Source organism: Lepisma saccharinum, chromosome 23 (assembly GCF_977018435.1).
Source record: "Lepisma saccharinum chromosome 23, izLepSacc3.1, whole genome shotgun sequence".
NCBI lineage: Eukaryota > Metazoa > Arthropoda > Insecta > Zygentoma > Lepismatidae > Lepisma > Lepisma saccharinum.
Genome location: NC_139251.1, coordinates 27,250,772 through 27,275,890, shown reverse-complemented (window position 1 = coordinate 27,275,890; position 25,119 = coordinate 27,250,772). Strand labels below are relative to the sequence as shown.

Sequence of the window (25,119 nt, the reverse complement as noted above, 5' to 3'; positions counted from 1 at the left end):
ATCCAAAATTGTACATTTGTGAACAATTTTTGGGTGGTGTTAGGAGCGTGGATAAATCACTGGGTTTAAAAAATCGAACGAAACCATCCATTTTACCGAAAGCGACATCAACAATACGAAAATGATGTTACGGTGCATTCTGTTCGCTCTTCCTTGTTGGGACTCGAATACAAGGATTGTTCACGAGCGTGTCTCTTGTTCTGCTCCAGCCCACGGCCCTGACGGGAGGCAGATAAAGGAAGAAGCAGACACTACGGTCATTTCCTTGAGTTTCCGTGCGACCTACCATGACGATTTACTGTTAGCTGCAGCAGAGCGTCTTGTAATGTCTGTTCAGTGACCCCTGACTCGAATCCAGACGCTTTATATGACGTGGCCGTCATCCGTGCTGCTAGAGTTCTTCGGGTATTGTAGTGTGCACGTTGTGTTTACTGGAAGGTAATCTTTTTATTTCTTTATTTTTTATCAGGTTACTACAATTCCTTTATTTTTAGTTGTGTTTTTCTCTTTGTAAATTGGTGTCCTGATGGTAAGAGACCTGTAGGAAGGACAAGACGAAGATGGAGGGATAACATTGATATGGACCTAATGGAAATCGGTAAGGATGGAAAATATTGAATTGATCTTGCCCAGGGTAGGGACAGATGGAAGGATTGTGTTGCTGCAGCCATAAACATTCGGGTTTAGGAGTTAGTTAACTTGATAAGGGAATGTTTCGTATAAGCAGTTAACCATAGGTGCGTGAGGCTTCCCCGATGTGGTAGTAACGTTGTCGCCTTGTAATTAAGGGGTCCCGGGTTCGATATCCAGTGGAGGCACATAGTGCTTCGGATCCTGTAATTTAAACTGAAGGTTCAAACCCGATTAGCCTTTCTGTGCATAAAGTAAACTTAAACCTCTTAAACTTCTGAACCTCTAAATACAGAAGTATCAGGCACGTAACCAGGGGGGAGGGCTCGGGGCCTTCAGCCCAACCCCCAAAATCCTTCAAATATCTAATTTAAATAGTGTACAGCGGTAATTAATTTTACTTTCTTAGCAGGATTAAACATCTTGAATAGTAAGTTGTAATATACTGAGAAATTCATCTTCAGGGCTCCTTATAAGGGATGAGTTCCTCCCGAAATTAAATTCTGGCTACGGGTCTGAAAGTATCAATATCAAAGCTTAGTTAACGATTGTAGATTATATGGATAGAGAGAAATAGCTCTTTTAAAGCTAAGCTTTGTTTTGTTTAAGCTTTGTTTTTCTGTAGGCAGGGGGGAGGAGCTCTCCTGGTGTTGCACCAGTTTACATCTTTAATCTGTTTCCATACTATATCTTCAACATACAGGGTGTATCATAAGTAATAGCGCAAACTGACACAGTTGAAAGTGCACGATAATACGTAGAAGCAAAAAAGTCTCAGTAAACATGAGTCCGCAAACGAGCCGTTTTCGAGATAATTGCGAATGTGTGGTTACATGCCGCCAATGACTTTATTGTTTGTAAACGTCGTCCTAGTTGGTAAAATGTACTCTTCGTTGCTGTAAGGTTCACTACACAGTACAGCACAACTGACGTGACTCCCGCAGTACGATTATATTATACTGTGCACTGAGTGTATCCATCCTGTTTGATTATAACGCCACCTCTCGGAAATGTTGTTTTGTAAACAAAGAGCAAACCTCGGAACGCGCAAGGAGTAAATCACTCTGTGTTTACAAAATGCAATCAGTGACGGCTACTAACCACACATTCGCACACATTATTAGCATTTTACCAACTAGGACGACGTTTGCAAACAATGAAGTCAGTGGCGGCTTGTAACCACACATTCGCAATTATCTCGAAAACGGCTCGTTTCCAGACCCACGTTTACTGAGACTTTTTGCTTCTATTATCGTGTACTTTCAACTGTGTCAGATTGCATAATTACTTATGATACACCCTGTATACATACAAAGATTTTGTCACACTCATTAACTCATCAACGCACAGAGCATAGACTATTACAAATATTTTTGTTGGGATTGTTTGTATGTGAAAAGACATACACACAATTATCTTCATTTTGGCATATTTGAAACAAATTTCTCTTATTTACTCCCGTAAAAATCTACGCAGTATATTTCCAATGTTACGCTTACATGTTCTGTGCCAGGCACAAAGTATTAAGTTCTGGATTAGCCTGTGGATAAAAACTAGAATAATTCTTAGTTCCTGAAGATTTGAGGATCTTGTATCCCCTTTTTATAATGCCACCGTTTGCTTAATGAAGTTATTTTGACATAACCCAACCATTCTATTGTAGATAATTAAAAATGTCCAAAGCATTAAAGTATGATTGAATATTTTTTATTTGTTGGTAAGTGTAAGAAAAGCGTGAAGCGTATATGGAAACGGTTAAACTTTCTGCAAAATTCACACACATCATGAAAAAAAAAACCGTGGTGAAACCCCTACACAGAATATTGAGAGAATTTGCAATATCTAAATGAAACGCAACGGAACTCTTCCTGTTTGTCACTTTCACTGCTATTAACAGACAAAGTTCATTCTGTGTATATTTAGCTTCTCGGTCGTTTATACGAAGGGAAAGTAAATAACAGCTTCCTATGAAAAGTAACGGATTGATCCTGACCACAATTCGTTCTACGTTTCAAGTTCTATGTGTACAAGAGAGGATTTCAACAAGATATAGCATGAACAGTCACAAGTCAATATTTACGAAATATAATAACCGGCACGTTGAATATTTTTTGAATACTTGCAAGAAACACATGATTACATTTATATTCAACTTAATCTATATCCCTACAAGTACAACACGTATAAAAAATGGAACGGATTGCGAAGTACATGCAAAGTTTTCTAAATAAATTGTTTGGGTTTTTTAAAAAATATATTAAAGTAAGTTTTCCTCTAACCGCGGGCCCCTGGCATCAATTATATCGGGCCACGAGAGGTTCTCCTGAAGTTTGCAACTTGCAGCCCAAGCTGGCAACTACCTGGAAAGATGACCTTTGGTTCGAGGTTCATCAACGATAAGAGGAAATCCTTTCACGAGTTAGAACCGAAGCGATTTGCAACCAGAGTTAATTTAATGATATTGGGCAGAGGAAATTAAAGATTCCATTAGAGTCTGTAGTTGTCATCCAATTTAAACCAAATTTTATGTTTGTCAACAAGCCTAGACGTACTGGAATTAATACTCTCTATGATCAATCAAGAGGTCCCGGGGTTCGATACGCGGCGGATGCACATGGTGGTTTGGATCCCACTCTAAACTGTTAACCCACTGCTCTAAAGCCTGAATCACACGGAACTGGATTTCCAGTAGGAATGCCCTAGTTGGCGCTGGACTGGCTACCCATTTGCTAGTTTTCACCTCACACAATACTTGGTATCGTACTTGTCGATAGACGAGTGAAAATGTAATGGCTGCCGGGTGAGATGTAAACAATCACTTCACATTTTTAAAAGCCGATAACTATTGAACCCGGACGAATAACGTCTCGTTTAAAACGTTATTAGGTATAAAACAATGGCACTGCTAAAATACATACTTTATAACGGTTACTGTAGACGTATGGAACAATATTTTAGTTGTTTCAATTGTAAATAAATACTGTGCACTCAGCATAGATGGTGTAATTCATAGCATTTATGCTAGCAAAAATGTTAAAAGGAAATGCTTTCGTCTAAAGCTGGCTTAAAGATGGACGATCAATTTGAAGAATGTTGTGCTTTTATCAAAAATAAGAAAAATAAAAGTATGGACTAGAGATTGGCTAGAAAAAAACTCTGGTAGCATATCAATATTCATACATGAGATTCGCAGAATTCATTCAGATTTTTAAAAAAATCAAACATTAATTTAATACACTTGTAACTAATAATAAGGATTTTCATTTTGTGCTCATTTTATTTGTCACGTACACATCTCATGGCTTTGCATAAATACCTTAATATTAATGAACTGAACACGAATGCAATGCACGTCATCATCTCGTTGCTAACAAAAACAGCCAACACTCGGAAAGCACAGACAAAAAACTCCCTTTTGCGAAGTCACAGATTATCTTCACATGCCCAAACTTTGCTCTGATTGGTTGTTCCACAGGATCTAGTCGAGGAAAGCCAGTAGCAATTAGAACATGTCCTATTCCTCAAAACCAGTCAAGCAGTCAACCAGGCGGCCATGATTTCTACCTAGAAAGTCAGTTCAACGCCAACTAGGGCATTCGTACTAGAAATCCAGTTCCGTGTGATAGGGGCTTTAGCCACAGAAAGTTGGGGATGTGGAAGTTTCGGAGGGGCCAGTTTAGGAGAAGAAGAAGAAGGCTAGGAGAACCTAGCGGACTAAAGTCAATCTGGCCGCTGAAGGTTTTTGATATCTACCATTGCATGCGGTGTTATATGAATGAACTTTGACCTACACCACTTACTACGAACGACGAGGAGGGAGAGTATTAGCTAGCAGTGATAGAGAACAAAGTTAATAATACCTGTTCCACAAGATTTAATGTTGAACTGTGACACATACAGGGGTATAGAGATGATCCTTTCGGAAGGAACTCAAATATCAAAATCTGTTCTATGCCCTCCACTGCAGTTTGCACACTAACGAGGCTCTGGCGTCACAGTCAGTTTACTTCCTATTTCACTTTAAACTGTAGGTCCAGTTACGATTAGCCTATGTGCATGGAATGCACTTAAAAACAAACATGTTCAGTCTTACAATTACGATAGTTTCATTCCTTTCAGAATTATACAGGGTGACACAGAAAAACGGAAACTTTTGAAAAACCCACCAGACACCAGAGAAATCAGATAAAAAACATATATTGACAGAAATTGAACTATTACAATTTGCCATTTAACATACAGCAATCCACAGTATCCCTTTGAAAATTACGTCCTTGAGATGAATGAAGAACAGAGCACAGTGACTGTCAATTCGGAGCGATATGTTGAGATGCTGAAAACTTTTGCTGCACCTGAATTTAACAGGTTCCCACAACTTCACGAAGCCTGGTTTCAACAGGATGGTGCGACAGCGCACACTGCAAGGCAGTCCGTGACAACTGTGCGAGAATTGTTTCGTAATCGTGTTATCTCTCAATTTGGTTACATTCCCTGGCCACCAAGATCCCCGGATTTGTCAGTATGTGATTTCTTCTTGTGGAGCCACCTTAAGAGTCAGGTGTACACACGTCTCGGCCAAGAACAAAGGATGAATTGAAGCAACAAATTGAATACGAAATTCGTGCCATCCCACCTGACATGTTGCAGCAATCAATGAGGGACCCCAATGGCAGATTGCAAGATTGCAGAGCTATCAAAGTACTCCATCTCAAGGTCGTAATTTTCAAAAAGTGATACTGTGGATTACTGTATCTTAAATGGCAAGTTGTAACAGTTCAGTTTCTGTCAATTATGTTTTCTTATCTGATTTCTCTGATGTCTGGTGGGTTTTTCAAAAGTTCCCGTTTTTCTGTGTGACCCTGTATTAGATTTTTTTAAGAAAAGATAGTTTACTAACGTTAACTAACGAAAAAGTAACGATCTTTGTCACGTGCCAGTTTCGACGACACAATGAATGTTGCAAGGAGGAATGGTTTCTCGGAATCGACAAGAGATGGCAGCACGCTATGTAATGAGGAGTGAAGGAAATTATAAAAAACTTAGAGCGGAGAAGAGGGATTATATATATTATAGTAAATAAGAGAAATATATAAAAGAAGAGTTCAAATACTATAATAGAAGTAAATAGAATGATGTATGTAGTAATGTAAAATAATTCAGAATATAGCCGCATATGAAACGTTTAGGAAAGTCATTAAGCGACCAAATGAATTCAGAAATGTATCTCATCTCAATTTCTTTTTGATTCTCTGACGAGGAGAACATCGTCAGCTTTTGCATTTGTCCGTTCCCCGGTGGCGCTGTGTCAAATTAGACGCCCCGAAGCACTTTTCGGTTGCGCTTTTTATTAGTCGCACTGGGCCATTGGCATCGCTCGTTATTAGCGATCCTGGTTATTCCCCTTTGGTCGTCAAATAGGAGGTGGCGCTATTGTCAGTTTAGTCGACCCTACTCTTTCTACAAGTATAGCTTGTATTGTTTGACAAAGAAGCGGGGGGAAAGCGAGCACATAAATAAGATTACGCTTTAATAAAAGAAGAAGAAATTCAAAGAAAAAGAAGAAGCCATTTCCATATTAAAAGAAGAAGAAGCCGTTTTCATAATAAAAGAAGAAGAAGCTTTTTCCATATTAAAAGAAGAAGAAGCCTTTTAGAAGAAGAAGAAGCCTTTTAAAAGAAGAAGAAGCCGTTTCCATAAGAAAAGAAGAAGCTTTTTCCATATTAAAAGAAGAAGAAGCCTTTTAAAAGAAGAAGAAGCCTTTTAAAAGAAGAAGAAGCCTTTTCGATTATACATATACATATATATTCTCTGTATTTTGTCAAGTTCTCAGAATATAGATCCGCATTTTACTATATCCTCTTGGCTATAAAACGCTTTCTTATTTGGAATTCTCAAACAAAGAACCTATCCCCCTGAGATTAAGATATCTGTAGCCGTGGTAAATAACATTTAAGTACGTACCCACAAGGGGCGTAGCATTAGTGGCGCCCATAACGTGGAGCTTTACCTTATCCACGAATGAGAGGTAGCATTAGTGGCGCTCCTAACGTGGGGCATTACATAAGTTCGTAGCATTAGTGGCGACCAACGTTGCGGCTAGCAGAATTGTGAATAAGAAAGCGAAAAAGGAAGAAGGCCAAAATGGAGGAAGAAAATAATATCGAAGGAGAGAACAGAGGAACTATAACAGATGAAATGGAAGACAGAAAGGAAATATTAAACTGCTGTGGAAAAGAGGGAAATAAGGAAGAAACTATCCTATGCAGCTCATGCAAAGAAATGAAACATTGGCTATGTGAGAAGATAAGAAGAGAAAAGTACATAGGAATAAGTGAAAGAGGAGATTACGTATGCAAAAATTGCAAGGAAGAAAGGATAAATGAAAAAGAAGAGAAGAAAAGGGAAAAGGAAGAAGAGAAAGTGAAGGAAAAACAAGAGAAAATAGAAGAAATGACCATGATGGAAACGTGCCAGAAGTTCTATAGAAGGATGATGGAGATGCTTGACGAAAGGAATAGAGAGGAAGAAGAGCACTACAGAAGGATGTTGGCATTGATCGACAAAAGGGAGAGAATAATACAGGGAACAATGCTGTCGATCAAGAGTACGAGTTTAGAAATGAATAGAAGCAGCGAAGATGAGGTTTATGAGATTAGAGAAGAAAATGAACGAAGAAATGAGAGTCCGGAAAGGAAAATGGGTGTAAGCGATTCTCAGACAGAAGTAGATGTTTCAAGAATAAAAGAAAACGAAAACAAAATAGAAATAGCTGTTTCAAGAACAGAAGAAAATGACAGCAAGACAGAAGATGTTTCCAGAATAGAAGAAAACGAAAACAAGATAGAAGAAGCGAAGGTCCTTATAGAAGATAGAAGTTGGAAGATGAAAGAGGAAAGTTCCAATGACGAGCAGGACAGCAAGATAGAAGAAGAAGTTATAAAATTAAGCGAAGTAAACAAAGAAGATACAGAGAAGAAAATAGAAGAAGAAAAAGAGGAAAGTTCCAATGACAAGCATGACAGCAAGATAAAAGAAGAAGTTATAAAGTTAAGCGAAGTAAACAAAGAAGAGGAAGATAAGAAAATAGAAGAAGATGAAAGAGGAATAGAAAGTGAGGAAAAATTTAGTTGTCAATGTAACGATGAAGAAATCCATGTCAAAATGAAGATAAAAGAAGAAAGTTCCAATGACGAGCATGACGGCAAGATAGAAGAAGTAGCTATAAAGTTAAGAGAAGAAACCACTCAGGAACTTAAAGAGGTCAAAGAAGAGGAAGATAAGAAAATAGAAGAAGAAGAAAGAGAAATAGAAAGTGAGGAAAAATGTAGTTGTCAATGTAACGGTGAAGAAATCCATGTCGAAGTGAAGATGATAGAAGAAAGTTCCAGTGACGAGTCTCTGAAGGAAGAAGAAAAGAAGTATAAGCCTAGCAGAAGATGTAAACAAAGAAGAAAGAAAAGTAAAATGAGATTTAGATATATTCACGTAAAGACATGGAAGAAGAAGAAGAGAAAGAAATTAAAAATAGAAAGGAACCTGAAGAAAGTTAAGAATATGATAAAAAGGGTCAACATAGATGAAATGGATTTTGATGCTACTTCGCCAAAGAGAAGGAAGAAGAAGACGAGACGGAAAAGACAAGGAAAGCATGCATTTGATGAAGATGTAGAACATAAGAAGAAGACTTGGCAGAAACCAGATTGGAAGAAGAGAGATATGAAAGTAATTTCTTTACTGGAAGAAAGTTGGAAGAGGAGGAAGAAGAATCTTGAAAAGAATAGAAAAGAAAATAGAAGAAAGAGAAGAAAAGAAGAGGAAGGAAAAGAGAAACAAGATAATAACAAGCAACGAGTATCTGAAAGAATCGGAAGAAACAAATATGACTGAATAGTGCAAAGGAAGGAGATGTTATGACTTATTTAGACTGGCAAGCAGACGTTTCTAGGATTAAAAAAGTTCTCTGAAAAAGTTTCAGTTTACAAGAAGAAAAATTCGTGGAATTATTAGTTTGGGCAAATATTAATGATATATTTGAAAGAAGAAAATTTTAGTTCTTTAATGTTAGTTCCTGTAAGAAGATATATAATACCCATCGTTGGAGGAAAATCTAGTCTGCAAGTAATATGTTAAGAAAGAATAATAACTGCTAATTTATGTCACCACTCCAGTGAACAATGAGACCGATAGTGGAAGATGAAACCTGTAAAAGGAAAGAAGCCAAAGAAAGTAATATGGAAAATGGAAGTAAACTTTTCAATCGTACGAACAGAAGAACGAAGAAGATGGAACAGTTAGGCACAGAATGAAGTAATTTATGAAGAAAACTCTCAGGAAAAAGGAGAAAACAATATGAAAGAAGATCGAATAGTATCAGTAAAATGAATTCTTTGTAAGCTTAGACGACGAAAAGTCATCGTGTATTTAGAAAAGTGCAAATGAAATGGGTTGTAATCCCAGAAGTTAAAGAAGAATCGGTTGTATTCCGAGAAAAGGGTAGTAATCCCAGAAAATAAATATATCTAGATACATGCTGATATGAAATTAAGGCTGATGTGAAGAATTAGTGTAGCTGATAAAAACACTTAGATGGTCAACTTAGAGAAGAGAGAGAGTTCTTTGAAACGGAAAAATCTGAGCTAACTGATAATCTGTAGAGAGGTTGCTGAAAGAAGAAAAGAGTGAAACGAAAATTACTATTTTGGCATGACATTGTCAGGTAAAGACTATCTTGGAGAAATTAGACGAGCAGACTTGCAGGAGATGAACTATTGAAGAATTATATTTTGTATCTAAAAATAACTTAAGAGGTCACGAATATTTCCGGAACGGTGATAAGATGTCTAGAAACGAAAATAGAAAGCAGAGATAAATCGAGAGATGAGGAAAAATGCTGCCTGCCAGGAGATATAATTTCACAGTGAAAGTGAAAAGCAATGTAAGCTGTAGAAATGAGAACCAATGAGAAAAGTCAAACGAGATGTAGAGAAAGTGGAAAAATTTATCTATTTCCAAAAGATTTTTTCCAATATATAAATTTTTATCCTCAAGGAGGGGGATATTGTGTCACGTGCCAGTTTCGACGACACAATGAATGTTGCAAGGAGGAATGGTTTCTCGGAATCGACAAGAGATGGCAGCACGCTATGTAATGAGGAGTGAAGGAAATTATAAAAAACTTAGAGCGGAGAAGAGGGATTATATATATTATAGTAAATAAGAGAAATATATAAAAGAAGAGTTCAAATACTATAATAGAAGTAAATAGAATGATGTATGTAGTAATGTAAAATAATTCAGAATATAGCCGCATATGAAACGTTTAGGAAAGTCATTAAGCGACCAAATGAATTCAGAAATGTATCTCATCTCAATTTCTTTTTGATTCTCTGACGAGGAGAACATCGTCAGCTTTTGCATTTGTCCGTTCCCCGGTGGCGCTGTGTCAAATTAGACGCCCCGAAGCACTTTTCGGTTGCGCTTTTTATTAGTCGCACTGGGCCATTGGCAGCGCTCGTTATTAGCGATCCTGGTTATTCCCCTTTGGTCGTCAAATAGGAGGTGGCGCTATTGTCAGTTTAGTCGACCCTACTCTTTCTACAAGTATAGCTTGTATTGTTTGACAAAGAAGCGGGGGGAAAGCGAGCACATAAATAAGATTACGCTTTAATAAAAGAAGAAGAAATTCAAAGAAAAAGAAGAAGCCATTTCCATATTAAAAGAAGAAGAAGCCGTTTTCATAATAAAAGAAGAAGAAGCTTTTTCCATATTAAAAGAAGAAGAAGCCTTTTAGAAGAAGAAGAAGCCTTTTAAAAGAAGAAGAAGCCGTTTCCATAAGAAAAGAAGAAGCTTTTTCCATATTAAAAGAAGAAGAAGCCTTTTAAAAGAAGAAGAAGCCTTTTAAAAGAAGAAGAAGCCTTTTCGATTATACATATACATATATATTCTCTGTATTTTGTCAAGTTCTCAGAATATAGATCCGCATTTTACTATATCCTCTTGGCTATAAAACGCTTTCTTATTTGGAATTCTCAAACAAAGAACCTATCCCCCTGAGATTAAGATATCTGTAGCCGTGGTAAATAACATTTAAGTACGTACCCACAAGGGGCGTAGCATTAGTGGCGCCCATAACGTGGAGCTTTACCTTATCCACGAATGAGAGGTAGCATCTTTTACAACTTAGTTATGAATTTCACCTTAATAGTGTTATATATTGTGCTTTATGCTAAATTTCACAACGATTTTATATTATGGAATATGTTTTGATTAGTATCGAGTTTTAACGGAGCACGGGTGGGGTTCATGGAACAGATGCCCCCTTCTCCTAGGAACCAGTACACCCCCAATTCTGATTTCTCCCTCTTTTTCTTGTGCAGATCCTAAACACCGCAGAGTGAGCGAGTCTATTGTATCCTAGTCCCAGATCCGGATGTCACCATGACAACCAGGCTGTACCTCTTTGGTTTTGCGCTCTTGTCCTTGGCGGTTTTTGCCCATGGAAACGTAAGTATTTCACGAGAATATTTTTGCATTGTGTTTACAGAAATACTCACATAGTGGTTCGGATCCCACTTTAAACCGTAGGTCCAGTCCCGATTAGCCTTGCTGTGCATAAAATGGACTTAAAACAACAATTCAATTCAGTTTACCGAAATACTCAATTCTAAATTGCAAGTTAATTAAGAATATAGACATGTTTATGTTTACGTACTACGATAAAAATGAGAAGTTGAGTTGTTTTAATTTGAGTTATAATTCCGATGGGATTCCGGATAACGAGGACCGAATTTTTATGTGTATGTATGAACTGGTTAAGCGGTGACGTCAGTAGCAGCTGATGTCCCGGATGTATGTTTCCAAACAAGAGATTGAACCTGCTTGCTCCTCTCGTTTTGCATTGAAAATGTATTGAAAAGCAAGGGCGTATTTAGGAGGGTCCAGGGGGTCCGGACCTCCTGAAACACTTACTGATTACAAAAATTAAATAATGAAATAATAAAATAACTAAAACTAAATAATGAAAATATACTTGTGTTTTTAATCTAGGGTTATTTACTGGAAGGCAAGGATTATATTGTGATTATACTATTTTGAATGACAGTGGCAAAGTACTTATATTTATGCAAGATTTTTTATTACTTACAACATAACATTCATAAAATATCACGAGGAACTTTACTTTTTGCCAACTGGATCTAACAACTTTTTTCATATGTAATAAATATTCAATTCTTTATTTATTTGACATTAATTTTCTTCCAGGGCAGTTTTTCTTTGTACAAATTTTGCCGACCTTAACTACACGTAAGCTAGATAATGAATACGGGCTGTTATATCACTATTCTTTTACCGTCCTTTTACCGTCCTTTTACCTATTCATGTAATAAATATGTATTAAATAATTTGAATATTTGAATTAATACTATTTTAATTAATTTAATATAATAACTATTTTTGTTAAAACATTATTATTATTATTTTGATACACTTGGTTCGGGCCCTCCCCCCCTCCTGGAACATATTTCTAGATACGTGCCTGTTGGAAACGGATATCTTTTGTTTCAGTGAGCAGTTAGCAAGCAAAGAAGTTAGGTGAAATGAAAATCAGCGTAAATATTAGATTCTGGTGAATACATAGATATTTTACTAATTACTTACAGATGAGGGGGTTAATTAATAAATAATGTATGAAAATCGGGTATTTTTTTCGGAAACGCATGAAAATTGAAGCCCTCGGAACATTGGCGGTTTTAGCCCATATTAAAATAAATATATGAAGATATCTTACGTGGTGAAAGCTGATCGAAGAAGATTACTATTTGTTTCTGTGACAGCAGTTAGGAAACAAAATACTGATATCTACATTATACCGGTCACAAGACTTGAAAAACTACCCGATTTTCTTATGTTACTTCTTCACTAACCCCTTATCCGTGAGGAATGAGTGAAATATCTGAATATTCTCCAGAATCTAGTCTTTACATTGAAGTACAATACACATCATCTTTCTGTTTTGCAATGCCGAAGCATAGGGGTTTGACGTGTGAAACTTTGATTGGAAACATACATCCGAAACACCGACTCTGGTGACGTCATGCTTAGCCAGTCCATAGAGATAGACTCACTCAGAGCTAACAACATCGTGAGCTCTCGCTGCTACAATGCAATTTCAGTTATAACTTTCAGGCCAAAGTATACCAGATTGTTAGTTACCTTATTTATATGTTTACCACATTTCAAGTATCTCTTTTTTTTCATTTTGTGGCACTTTTCAAACAATTTCTCCCCAGTGGAGGTCCCTTTGAAAATGTAGAAAAGAGGAGTAGCTCCACCCTTAAATTCTAGCCTACTGATAAGGGATTTCCGAGTGATCTGAATATCCTTCTAACCCGGATAATCCGAATAAACGGATCTTTTTATATTCGCATAATGTCGGTAATAATTATTCGATACCCATAATTGGTCATTCATAAATTATGGGGCATTTTAGGGCGCCTAGATGCAGAGTGAACCAAAAGTAGGTGGACAGTAAATGATGACATTTATTGGTCCTCAAACACCAGAACTTGAAATACCACCCCAAACAGTGACAGTTTAGTTGTTGCTCTAATGTTAAATGCATGTTCTCACTATACCAGTAAACACAATTATGTCTGTTAATATGACCGGATAATTTGAAAGAAGCTTCATCACCTACTATCCACCTACTTTTGGTTCACTCTGTATAAGTGTGGAATTTGCTTTAATAATTGCACACGGTTTGCGTTCTGGTATCATTTGTTAATGTTTTGTTCATTAATTTAATATAAATGGAAAATATAAAACAAGGCAACCGCGAAATATTTTTACTTGGAAGATATGCACTTACTACAAAAAAATGCTTTGTTCATCACCCTTAACTGATGTATAGAGAGATTTATTCCGAAAGAATTGCACACCATATTTTTCCTACAGACGAAACTCTTATGAGAAACATAACTGGAGAAACTATTTTCTCTTTTGGAATTGCACACACTTATTAAAAATGTACACACTTTTATTTCAATTGTTACTTCTCGTATAAGAGTTCTGTAATAATATTAGCTTCAAATCAATTTATCTAGATCTCACGGTTCGTATGAACAGTGGGTTTGAATATAAATAGTTGAAACTCGTATATTTTAAAAATCTATCCTGGAATGATTTTATACAAACTTAATGAACATTGTCAAGTTGCTTTATAATATTCCAAATACTTTGTGCATTGATGCAATATCTTATTTCTTACAGTTTGTAGATGTTCTTCTAGCACTTCAAGAAGCGACGGCTGATGCTCAAATAGCACCTTATACGCTTATTAAAGATTACGGGGTAAGTTATAAAGATATTTCGCTATATTAACTCTTTGTTTTCATCTTGTTTTCTTCATTCCAATTGGTAAATTCTAATATTTCCCCATGGGCGTCGCGAGGAGAATGGGGCTATGTAAATTACCATCGTTAACCTCATTAAAAAAAACATTGTTTTCATAGACACTATTAACATAAAACATTTCAGATAATAAGTATTCCAGTAGAATAATTGAGTTCGCTCAAATTGACTCTAAAAATAGACTATAAGTGTTATGAAAAAAAATTATCGTTGTATGTGGTGAGTTTTAGCACAGACAAATGAATTATTGTCTGTGGTCAGAGGGGGGCCACTCCGGGACTTGCACGGTATTGGCTAGAGCTTGTGGCGTCACAAAGAGGACACGAGCGGAAGGAAGCTATGCGGAGAATGTAATAGATGGCCCACGGAACGCGGTGTTTTCATACATCTTTTGATATTATACACCAAAATTGTTAATTTAATTTAATAACAAGAGATGAAATACGCGATAGGAGAATACATTTATTCCAAGACAATGCATAGTTTTTTTTTCAGACATTGTTTGCGTGATATCTTGTTCATGTAGTCCGGCTTTTCTTTGCAGCTAACCTTTGCATTTATTTGGGGAGACGTATTTAAATGTCTTATTGTAAGGAAAGTTCTTGTCCGGACGTATTCTGAAATGACTTTTCTTGAATATCCTGGAATGTTCCTTTAATATTTTACGTTACCTTTCAGATTCTCCAGTTGATCGCGACGATGAGGATACATTTGTATTTCTGTTTTCCTTATATTTAGCGTCGCTTTTCTTACACTTTTGGCTAATCGCGACGAAAAGGATGAGTGATGAATGCTTTAAATTGATGAAGGGACACATAGGGAACACCTATGCCCACGCTGGGACTTGAATCCGGGAACTTCGGAGACGAAATCGAAGGTCGACCACTTAACACCCTCGGCTACCAAGCCGGCGAATGAATTAGATGTGGGAGAAGTAAACGGTGGCTTTTAGACAGTGATCAGAACGCTACATTTTAAAAATAGCTTCGCTACAGCTACCCATACTCGTCCAAAAATGTAGCTCGCTACGCTACTCCTGTCCGCTACTCGCTTTCCGCTTACTGGAAACGTTATTTATTATCATACGAGCGTAATTCGTTAGATTTTTGATCTAACTTTGCAGATAGCTGGGGGATGATTCTTTGCTATAGCTAAATGAGCAACAGATGGAGATATGCTTTATCTAAGTTTCCTGTTGGGAATCCTTCCCTGAAGACACAGTGGAAATGTTTTCACCTTGTAATCAAAAGGGTCCCAGGTTCGATACCTGGCGGAGGCACTAGTTGCTCGGATTCAGTCACGATTAGCTTATCTGTGCATAAAGTGGACTCAAAATAAAAACTTGGAAAAACGCCTGGTTGGGATGATGGATCCTCCTGCTCCTCCATTCCCCACACTGCTCATCATCATCATCATCATCGTTCACTATTCTTCCTCATTCTCACAATAAGCCAAAAGTGGCAGAAAGCGACTCTAGATAAGAGAATAATAAAATAAACCATTCATCCTCATTGCCATGATTAGCAAAAGTTACAGAAAAGCGATGTAAAAGTAGAAGAAATACATACCGGGTGGCCAGAATTAAAGTTACCCAACTCAGAGCCCTCTGTAGCTTTTTTGAGGCATAGTAGAACTCTGAAATTTGGTGAATCCACTATGCAGACCATGGGGAAAAGGATGGCGATAAAAAAAGTAGTTCAATTTTTCGCCACCACGTTGAAATGTGGCGCTGTACTTCCATGATGGGTTGTACAGGGTCAACTAAGTTAGCAATAAGTTGTGTTTTATACAGCGTATATTGCTACACTTGTATTTTGAATTATATCTTCTGCAAATATCGTGTATAAATAAACAAACTGCCGGAGTACTAATTGAGGCGAGTGTACAAATAATAACTTTAAGTGATTTAGCTGAGTTATTAATTAGAAAGACATTTGTTAGTGGCTGGAAGTTGTGAGAAAATAATATCTCGTTTATTGCAAGATTGCAAGGTAAAGGCAAATCCATAATCAATTAGAGCAGTTTACGTCATACCATATCCAACACACACACAAAATGTGTTTTACTAAATAATAGACCTAGCAGTGCGTCTTTAAGTGTGCGCAATTAGAAAATTAGACTTCTGAAGCAATACAATATCAAATATTAAATCTACGATTTTTTTATATGGTTATTTTGTTATTTCACTTCGCTTTTCTGTCACTTCTGGCTAATTGCGAAGATGGGAATGAGTGATGATATGATGAAATTGATGAATGGACACTCACAAACATCCATGCCCAAATCGGGATTCAAATCCGGGACCCCTGGTATCGTAGCACGATGTGCTGACCACTATGCCACGGAGGCCGGCTATTAACAGTATGTTTGAGTTGAGTCAAACAAATTTCATAAAGGGTCAGTATTAATAATAACCCGTGGCGCAACAGCCCGTGAGTGCTAAATACCTACCGACTGCCGACCTCACTTCCACCTGCCGAGGCGCAAGATCATCCGACCAACGGGTTGACGTGTGGTGAGCAAGACGAACTTCTAGTCGTCGTTGTTGTTGTTTTCCTGAGAGGGTTACGCTACTCATTCATAGCTCCTCAATTTCCTTACAATGGTAGGTGGCCATCGGTCTCATACACAAGCAGAAATCTCAGGAGAAAAGTTGTCATGGTTCATCCCGGAACTGGAGCCCAAAGCATGCCGCCTTAAACTGAACGGCTACGGTGTGGGACCAAATTTGCGCTAAGTTTTAAAAGCAGAAGTACCCTCTGCGCATTGCAGCATGCCATGAATGAATATAGGAATTATGATTCACAATCTCGGCCATTTATAAAGGTGGTGTTAACCCCCAGATACTATTTTTTCATTAGACCCTTGAACACTACTTAAATAATATTTTATTAGACCCTCAAAACAGTTTTCATGCAAGGACGTTGCTGAGAATCCGCGTCTCCAGCGTAGCAGTCAGACTATTTACCGACTGGACCACAGCAGTTTTTAAAGCACATAGGAAATAAATTAAAGCCAGCAAAATAGTATTATATTTGTACGATATCTTTACGTTATAATATATAAATAAAATAGTCGTGTATATAAAATATTATATTGATAATAAATAAAATATTGATAAACTTGTACTCGCTTTGATAAGTATGCATAACATTGAATAGCTTCTTTCGGCATTATCTACATGACACAGCTTATCTCATTGTTTGACGAGAATGTTGAAAGGATGTGCAAGGGCAAAACGTCTGTCTTGTAATGTAAGTCGTACAGTGGGATCCATGAGTATTACCTTGCAAAATATCCATCACCATGTTCGTGCACTTTAATTGACCCAATAAGAGCCTCAAGAGTTAAAAGAAAACTCAAAACAAGTTGTTGACAACTTCTTCACCAGCATACATAAAAATCCATCGCTTAAAAACACACAGGATCTAAGAGAAAAATTAATGAAAATAGTCATGGACAATTTGCACGGTAATACTCATGGATCCCACTGTACAATACATTTTCAGCACTATTTCTCAAAAATCGCACATGAGTCAAAGTAACAGAGTGCAAGTGTTATTTAAGTGACCCACGAGATATTCAAACCATTATTTTCGTGGGCGATGTTTCAACTTCAAAGCTAAAAAGATCTTATCTTGCTCTTAATATTCAATAAAGCAATAATTAGAAACTGAGTTACTATTGTGTAATGGTTTTTGAAAGTTGCACACTTGATGATGCGGAAGGCGAGTGTGGAAATAAGTTCGAAGTTTGGAGGAACAAATTAAATCAATCCTGTTTTTTTTGGAAGCGTTGGTTACTTTATTTCAGACGATTTTCTTGCATTATTATTGCACGTAGCAATAGCACAAACAGAGTGATTCGTACTCGTTATACCGACATTCAAGAAAAGGTGTGTATCCTTAAGAAATTCACCCATTTATTTCAAGCTTCCATATACGCTAACGAAGTAAGTTCGATTCTGTCCTCTTCATGACGTCATAGCGCGCACAGGATCATGGGAAAAATCTTGGAACCTTGGGAATGGCCTACCTAATAAAGGTACCTTGGTCTGTGGTTTTAGTTTCAAGAACCTAGCCACAGATTGACCTAGCTACATGAAGTAAACCACGAGACTTCTGAGCCACGGCAATTTTACACAAAACTATCTCTCCCTTTTATTTTTTTTAACTATTATAGTTCTCAATATTCCAGATAGTATTACAAAAAGCACACCAAACTAGAAAGAAATATACAAAAATGTATAAAAAGTTATATGAAGCAATAATAATGTAGATTCAAGTTTGAGAAAGGCAAAGGCCATTCGATGACCAAAATCTAATGTGGATTGAGCCTATAGTTTGAAGGAATCCGAGCAAGTGTCCCCAACGGAAACCCACTCCAGGACCCCTTGATTACAAGACGACAGCTGTAATACCTTGTCGGTGTGGCCCAACAATAGGGATTAATATGATGCATTTACAACTTATAGCATGCAATAAATGACATGTATCAACCTAACTAATAACTTAATAAACAACTTAAAAACGAGATAAAGGGATTATTAATATGTGTCATTATACTTGGCTAAAATCTTCTTCAACAACATTGAATGACTGCAATAAAGCGATGATATTTCTGCTATAGCTTTGTATAGATAACTGCGTCGTCTCATGTGATTCAGATTAAACGATTCAACATATAAAAAAATAGCATAAATTCTCCTCCGCAAGCAAGGACAATTTGATACCGTAGCGTATCTCTCATTTTCATTTTCGAGTTACGCTTAACCATCTAGCAGGCAGGAAACATTACTTTTGGGGTTCTTTGCGATACGTCATAGTTATATATTTTCGATAGTCTCTAACTACCTTTCTCCTTGTACCTACATATTGATTACATCGTAGAATTATTATTCAAGTTTACGGTTGTCACAAGCATTTAAATCCGTTTTTTGATGTAACGTTTCGGGAGAACACACGCTTGCTTCATCAGACATTTGTATTGAGTGGATTTAATTGTTTCTTAAGTCCACTTTAAGCACAGATAGGCTAATCGGGACTGGGCCTACAGTTTAAAGTGGGATCCGAACCACTGTGCAATGTGCCTCCACCAGGTATCAGACTTTTGTAGCTTGATAAATGCTACTGTTATAACAGTCGGAAAATGATTCCTCATTTCACGGTTAATTAAGTTTAAAGAAATAGGATAGGGAAACACGAATAAAATGCTATAACAACGTAACATTATTGACAAGATTCATTGTATACATGCGTGTTTTTTTGTTTTGTCAAATTTATGTGTATCTTATTGTCGCTCCATTGATCAAATGTCTGATGAAGATAGCGTGTGCTCTCCCGTAAAGATACATAAAAAAAATGTTTAAATATTTGTAACACCTGTAAACTAGGGACCTCCTGTTATATCCATTCATGTCACTTTCATTCTTCTTGCAAAATTTACAACCCTTTCTACAAATTTACATACCAGCGTCTGCCACCTTGAAACCGAATCATTTTTGTTCTTTTAGGCTGCGTGTCAAACACCAAGGACTAGTTTTCGACAGTTCGAAAATGGTTTGTTAAAATTAACGAATGTGTTGGACAAAGAATCGCATTTTGTTCATTCCAAATTTTCAAATAGCTGTTTATTTTTCAATTTACTTACTTAATTATTCTTGCTGATAAAGTGGAATTAAATATTGTAATATTTTTATGTAGATACACGAATATGACCGATTAAGAGCAAATGTTATTTCTATAATATACATATTGAGACAATACTTTAAGACCTAATGTAAACTTACTCTTTATGTTGATTTGTAACAATATGAAAATTGTTCATAAATGTGGAAACAACCGTTCAAAATAAGTAGGACAGGGCAAACATGAATAAAATATCCCAATATACCGTCTTGGGCGTCTTCTTTTTATTGTGATTTAATATGCGCATGTGTATATACTTACATAACTTCAAGGAAAACATTATAAACATTTTGGTCTGGACCCTTTCTTTTACAGAAGAGTTGTCAGTGACGTCATTTTCCTACAGAAATTGCTGAAAAATGATTGCCAGTGTTCCGAGATATTACAAACTCTAACATTTAATATAGGTCGCCACAGTGCAAGACAACGAAATCTATTCTACACACAGATATCAAGAGTCAACGTTCATAGGTTTTCACCTGCAGTGCGAATACAGGGCACAGTGAACGAACTATTAAAAACTGTAGAATTTGATATATTCACAGATTCATTTAGTGCACTGCAGAAAAAAATACATCAGCAAGTGCATAAATTAGTGTAAATATTGTGTATATAGATTTTCATTTTCATTCTGTTTTTCTCTATGCATAGTACTGTATACTATGTTCAACATAATTGGGAGATGTATGCTGTGCTGAACTAATAAATAATAACACATATTAATAATATGGTATTTATTTGTGCAGGAATTCGAAGAAAGGCTCTATCCAGCATCCTGGTGGGTGTGCACGCTCTCTGGTCTTCAAGGGAAGAGGAAGAAGCCAGCCATCTTAAGGTTGCTGGATTACTTCGATGGCGAAAATCAAAATGGTAAGCGTAATTCCTCCATTGCTATAATCATTTTTTCTATATTTTGTGGGCGGATAAGACAACCAAGTTATGTAATTAACTCAGAACAACTATATTTACAAATAGAGAGTCAAATCTGCTTTTCCGTAGCTGTTCCTGTTGGTAATGGGCTTTGATCTACTAGATGATATGGCTTGACATTGGTTATTTTGATTCCTTTTCAGAAACCAAATTGACAATAACCATGCCCCAAAGTAGCTTCATCGAAGGAGGAAAGTCCCAGAACATTCACGAAACATGCTTCTGTCTGTCGTCGGCACTCCAAGACAACCCGCCTCTCCCGAAGGACCGAAACATCTATCTGAAGAGGAGGAACTCCATGACTGTGTATGCAAGGTAAGACATATTCCCAAGCCTGCATTTTCAGAATTCATCAGTGTTATTTCAAACAAAGTTTAAACTAGTTCTATGCTTAGGTAGGTTAATGGGGAGTGGAGCCATTGGCCATGTGCACCTCCACCAGCAACCAAACTCGGGTTCCACTGATTACAAGTGACAATGTTACCACTACATCATCGGGGAATCACTAAGTCGACACATAAAAACTGATAAAGTGATAATATTATTATTCATCAGAAAATAAAAAATCTGCACGTGGTGTTGCATAACCAAGTTCATTTAATACCCCACACGACCCATCAAATGGTTGTGAACACATAAACAAAACTTCACATCTTAAGTAGACTACTATATGATTGTCAGTCTTTAGTAACTATTCAAGGAAGTGGTAATTTAAAGTAAAAACACTATCATGCACGTGCAGAAAAAGATACTACGCTCTAAAAGTTTCATACAAATGACTCAACTTTATACATTATTACACTAATTACAGCAAAATTTATAATGACCAGATATGATCGAATTAGTGAGGAAAGAAACCACTGAGACTGGATAGACTATCTTGTAGACTGTAAAAGAGAATTGATTAAAAAAAGTGTTCCCCTGTGCATAGCACCACGCCATGAAGGCGTATAGGGGGTGTGGGGGTAACGCCCCACACTTTCTTGATCCGGTCGTGAGTGGGGGTGATGTGATCAGCATCACGCCCCTGACCGCCTTTACCCCCCAGGGTTTCCCCCAGGTACCCATGTTATTCGACGCTGGGTAGGCGCCGGGGCCGCTTCCACCGTTAGAAAAGTTCCCGGATTTGAACCGGCCGGGGATCGAACCCGGGACCTTGAGCATGGTAGTCAGACGCGTTACCGACTGAGCCACCGCGTTAGCCTACTAAATACCCTAGAAACTCGTGAGATTGACATTAACACGGTATGCATAACGTATTGAAATATTTTTAACTCTTAGTGACAAAATATCTTGAATTACATCACAACATTTACATGTAACATTTTCTGTTTTCAACGAAGGAGATTCGGTGGCTATGTTTCGTCTGATGCAGAATGGCGCCAAGAGGCTGAAGAGCTGGTTAGGTTGCTGGCCAGCAAAGGACGGAAACTCGCTTCCAAAGCTTACTACAGGAACACATACGAGTTTCCATGGCGTCTAAGGAACCGAAGAAACGAAGTGTGGTTCCTGGCAAAACCATGAGATGACAAAAACAAGGAACCACTTCACTCGAAGTTAATATTTCAAAATTGTTATTAACCATAGGTGTTCAGATAATAAGCTCCATAAAAGCACTTACGGACTAATGAAAATGCATTTACGATTGCTATGCTGGTCTCAAATTCGAGTTATGTAACAATAAAGTCTCGCATTAAATTAGGTTGAAAGCTATATGTATTTTAATAGATTGTCAAACTACCATTTACCTATGTTTGGTTCACGAATATACATGGAGCAAAAGCCAAAATGTGTTCAGCTACTGTCAGCATTAAGTAGTATCTAATAAATTTCGCTATTAAATACAATAATAGAAAGTAATTATGTTATTTTTTAAAAATAAACAAATAAAGTAATATATAAAATGAATGTTAACAGCACTGTTCTGGGAATTTATAGCACAGCATATCAATCAAATTTGTACTATGGACAAGCTAAACGAAATATGAAATTAAGATGATAGTACTTGCACTAAAATCATCACAAGTGCTTTTAGAAAATGAATTTGGATCAACATAATCGTCATTCACCCAATACATTACTAAATAAGGCGATATGAAAAAATAAAATAAATATTCAGGTATTATTATTATTATTATTATTTGTTAGTGAACTGTAAAAGCAAAGGGACTTTAAAAAACCCACCGTGAATATTACTTTTATTTCCATGTAGATGATTGTCACATATCGATCGTGGAATATTATTGTTAGTAAATAAAGATTTTGAATTATCTAATTCATAATGTAGCAGAGAATTTAAGATGGAAGCAACAAATAGGATAACGGATACATAGCAATAAATAGGCTGGAATTTAATCAAAATAAATAAAATAAATATGTGAAATAAATAAAATAGGTTAAGTGTGCATTTATATGCTGAACACTGAATTATTCAATTTATGTGATTTGTTAAAGTGTGCGTATGTACAATGGAGAAGAAAATCGATGTGAATTAATGTAACTTAATGTGGTGTTCAATGTATTTGTTGTTGTTAGAATAATTGTTGTTGACATAAAATAAATAATTGTTAATATTTTGTTGTGTTTCAGTATTTCTGCTCTTAAACAATAATACCACAGATTAATACTTCAAGATAACATTTTCACGTTCGCAATGTTTAAGAGATAAACATGATTTTCACCTGTTTACTCAATGTTAAAGTTAAACGGTATGATACCATGATTTATGATTGATTGACATTGGAGAAACTTAATTAGAAATTAGTCCAGAATATACATCTTTTGTAAGTTTGTGAGGGTTTCCAACCCGCGTCACTTGAACATCACAGTAAACAAAGAAGTATAGTCAACAGCAAGGAAAGTAGTAGGCAAATAGTCCAGTATCATGCTTTATACAGTATAAGGTATTGAAAAACTAAAATGCCAACGAATTACACGACCACCTGTTCTCCGGATATAGTAAAATTCGACTTTAAATATACAGGATTTAGAACAGAAATGAATGAAAAAGCTATGGATAATTCGCCTACAATTATCTTTGCACGTAGTGAACCTGACTGTTTGGCTTATCTGTATAGTATATTCCACATTGATGTTGCATTGGTGATGGATGTTTGGTGGCTTGTATTGCTGCTTGTAACAAAAGAGGACTAAAATTTGAGAATTCCATAGTTAAAAGTTTTGACAAGAACCTATCGTCAACAGCAAATGTATTTTTCGTTTCCGATTTAACAAGCTAAAAGCATCAATTTGTATATTTTCTAAACAAAGGATAAGATACGAGAGAGTTGCGTACCCTCTTGAAACACAGTCAGAACTTGAAATACACATAAAGACAATAGGAACCGTCCTACATAGATTTCTTGTCATTATAGATCTTGAAATCATTTCCTGATCACATCTACAGGGTATATAATAATAGCGCAAACTGACACAGTTGAAACGAAAATAAAAGCAAGAAAGCCTCAGTAAGCATGGCCACCGTTTTCGAGATAATTGCGAATGTGTGGTTACAAGCCTCCATTGACTTCATTGTTTGCTTGATTCATTGATTGATTTGGTGTTTTAAGGTCACTTTATGCACAGCAAGGTTAATCGGGACTGGACCTACAGTTTAAAGTGGGATGCGAACCACTATGTGCCTCCACCGGGTATCGAACCCTGGATCCCTTGATTACAAGGCGGCGACGCTACCACTGCGCCATCGGCGAGACAACACTGCATTATTACATGTAATATTATCCTTAAAACAAAATATTTGGCAGTTTACATTCATATGAAGGTGCTGCGAAAGTACAACGCACTACGCCATCGGGGAGGCCCACTTCATTTTTTGTAAACATCGTCCTAGTTGGTAAAATGCTAATAATGTGTGCGAATGTGTGGTTAGAAGCAGTCACTGATTGCATTTTGTAAACAACGAATGCTTTACTCCTTGCGCGTTCCAAGGTTTGCTCTTCGTTTATAAAACAGAACATTTCCGAGAGGTGGCGTTGTAATCAAACAGGATGGATACAATCAGTGCAGATAATTGTACATGCTTGTGACCAATTCCGAAATGAACCGGGGAGTGTTCGAAAGAATTCGAAACTCAATGCTGAATCGCGTTCAGTATTGCATCCAGATGCAAGGACGATACTTTGAACACCTCCTTTAACGGGTACGAGTGTACAGTAATTTGTAACATGTAACATTCTAACGTTTGTTAAAGTAAGTAGAATGTTCAATAAAAGCAATGAGATCTCCAATGACCTTTCTTACTGTATTATTAGCATTTTACCAACTAGAACGACGTTTACAAACAATGAAGTCAGTGGTGGCTTGTAACCATACAATCGCAGTTACCTCGAAAACGGCTCGTTTGCAGACCCATGTTTACTGAGACTTTTTTGCTTCTATTATCGTGTACTTTCAATTGTGTCAGTTTGCGCTATTACTTATGATACACCCTGTATAAGTACTG

General features: G+C 36.7%; 1 protein-coding gene across 1 annotated transcript; it reads left to right on the top strand.

Annotated features, from left to right (window-relative positions):
• The first annotated feature begins 333 nt into the window (after positions 1-333).
• LOC146005280 (heme-binding protein 2-like) lies at positions 334-23,230 on the top strand. Its single transcript, XM_083144401.1, has 6 exons — positions 334-438; positions 11,007-11,133; positions 13,900-13,980; positions 20,474-20,597; positions 20,801-20,972; positions 22,001-23,230. The coding sequence occupies exons 2-6, from the start codon at positions 11,068-11,070 to the stop codon at positions 22,179-22,181; spliced, it is 624 nt and encodes a 207-aa protein (XP_083000527.1). The 5' UTR covers positions 334-438; positions 11,007-11,067; the 3' UTR covers positions 22,182-23,230.
• Positions 23,231-25,119: the final 1,889 nt, after the last annotated feature.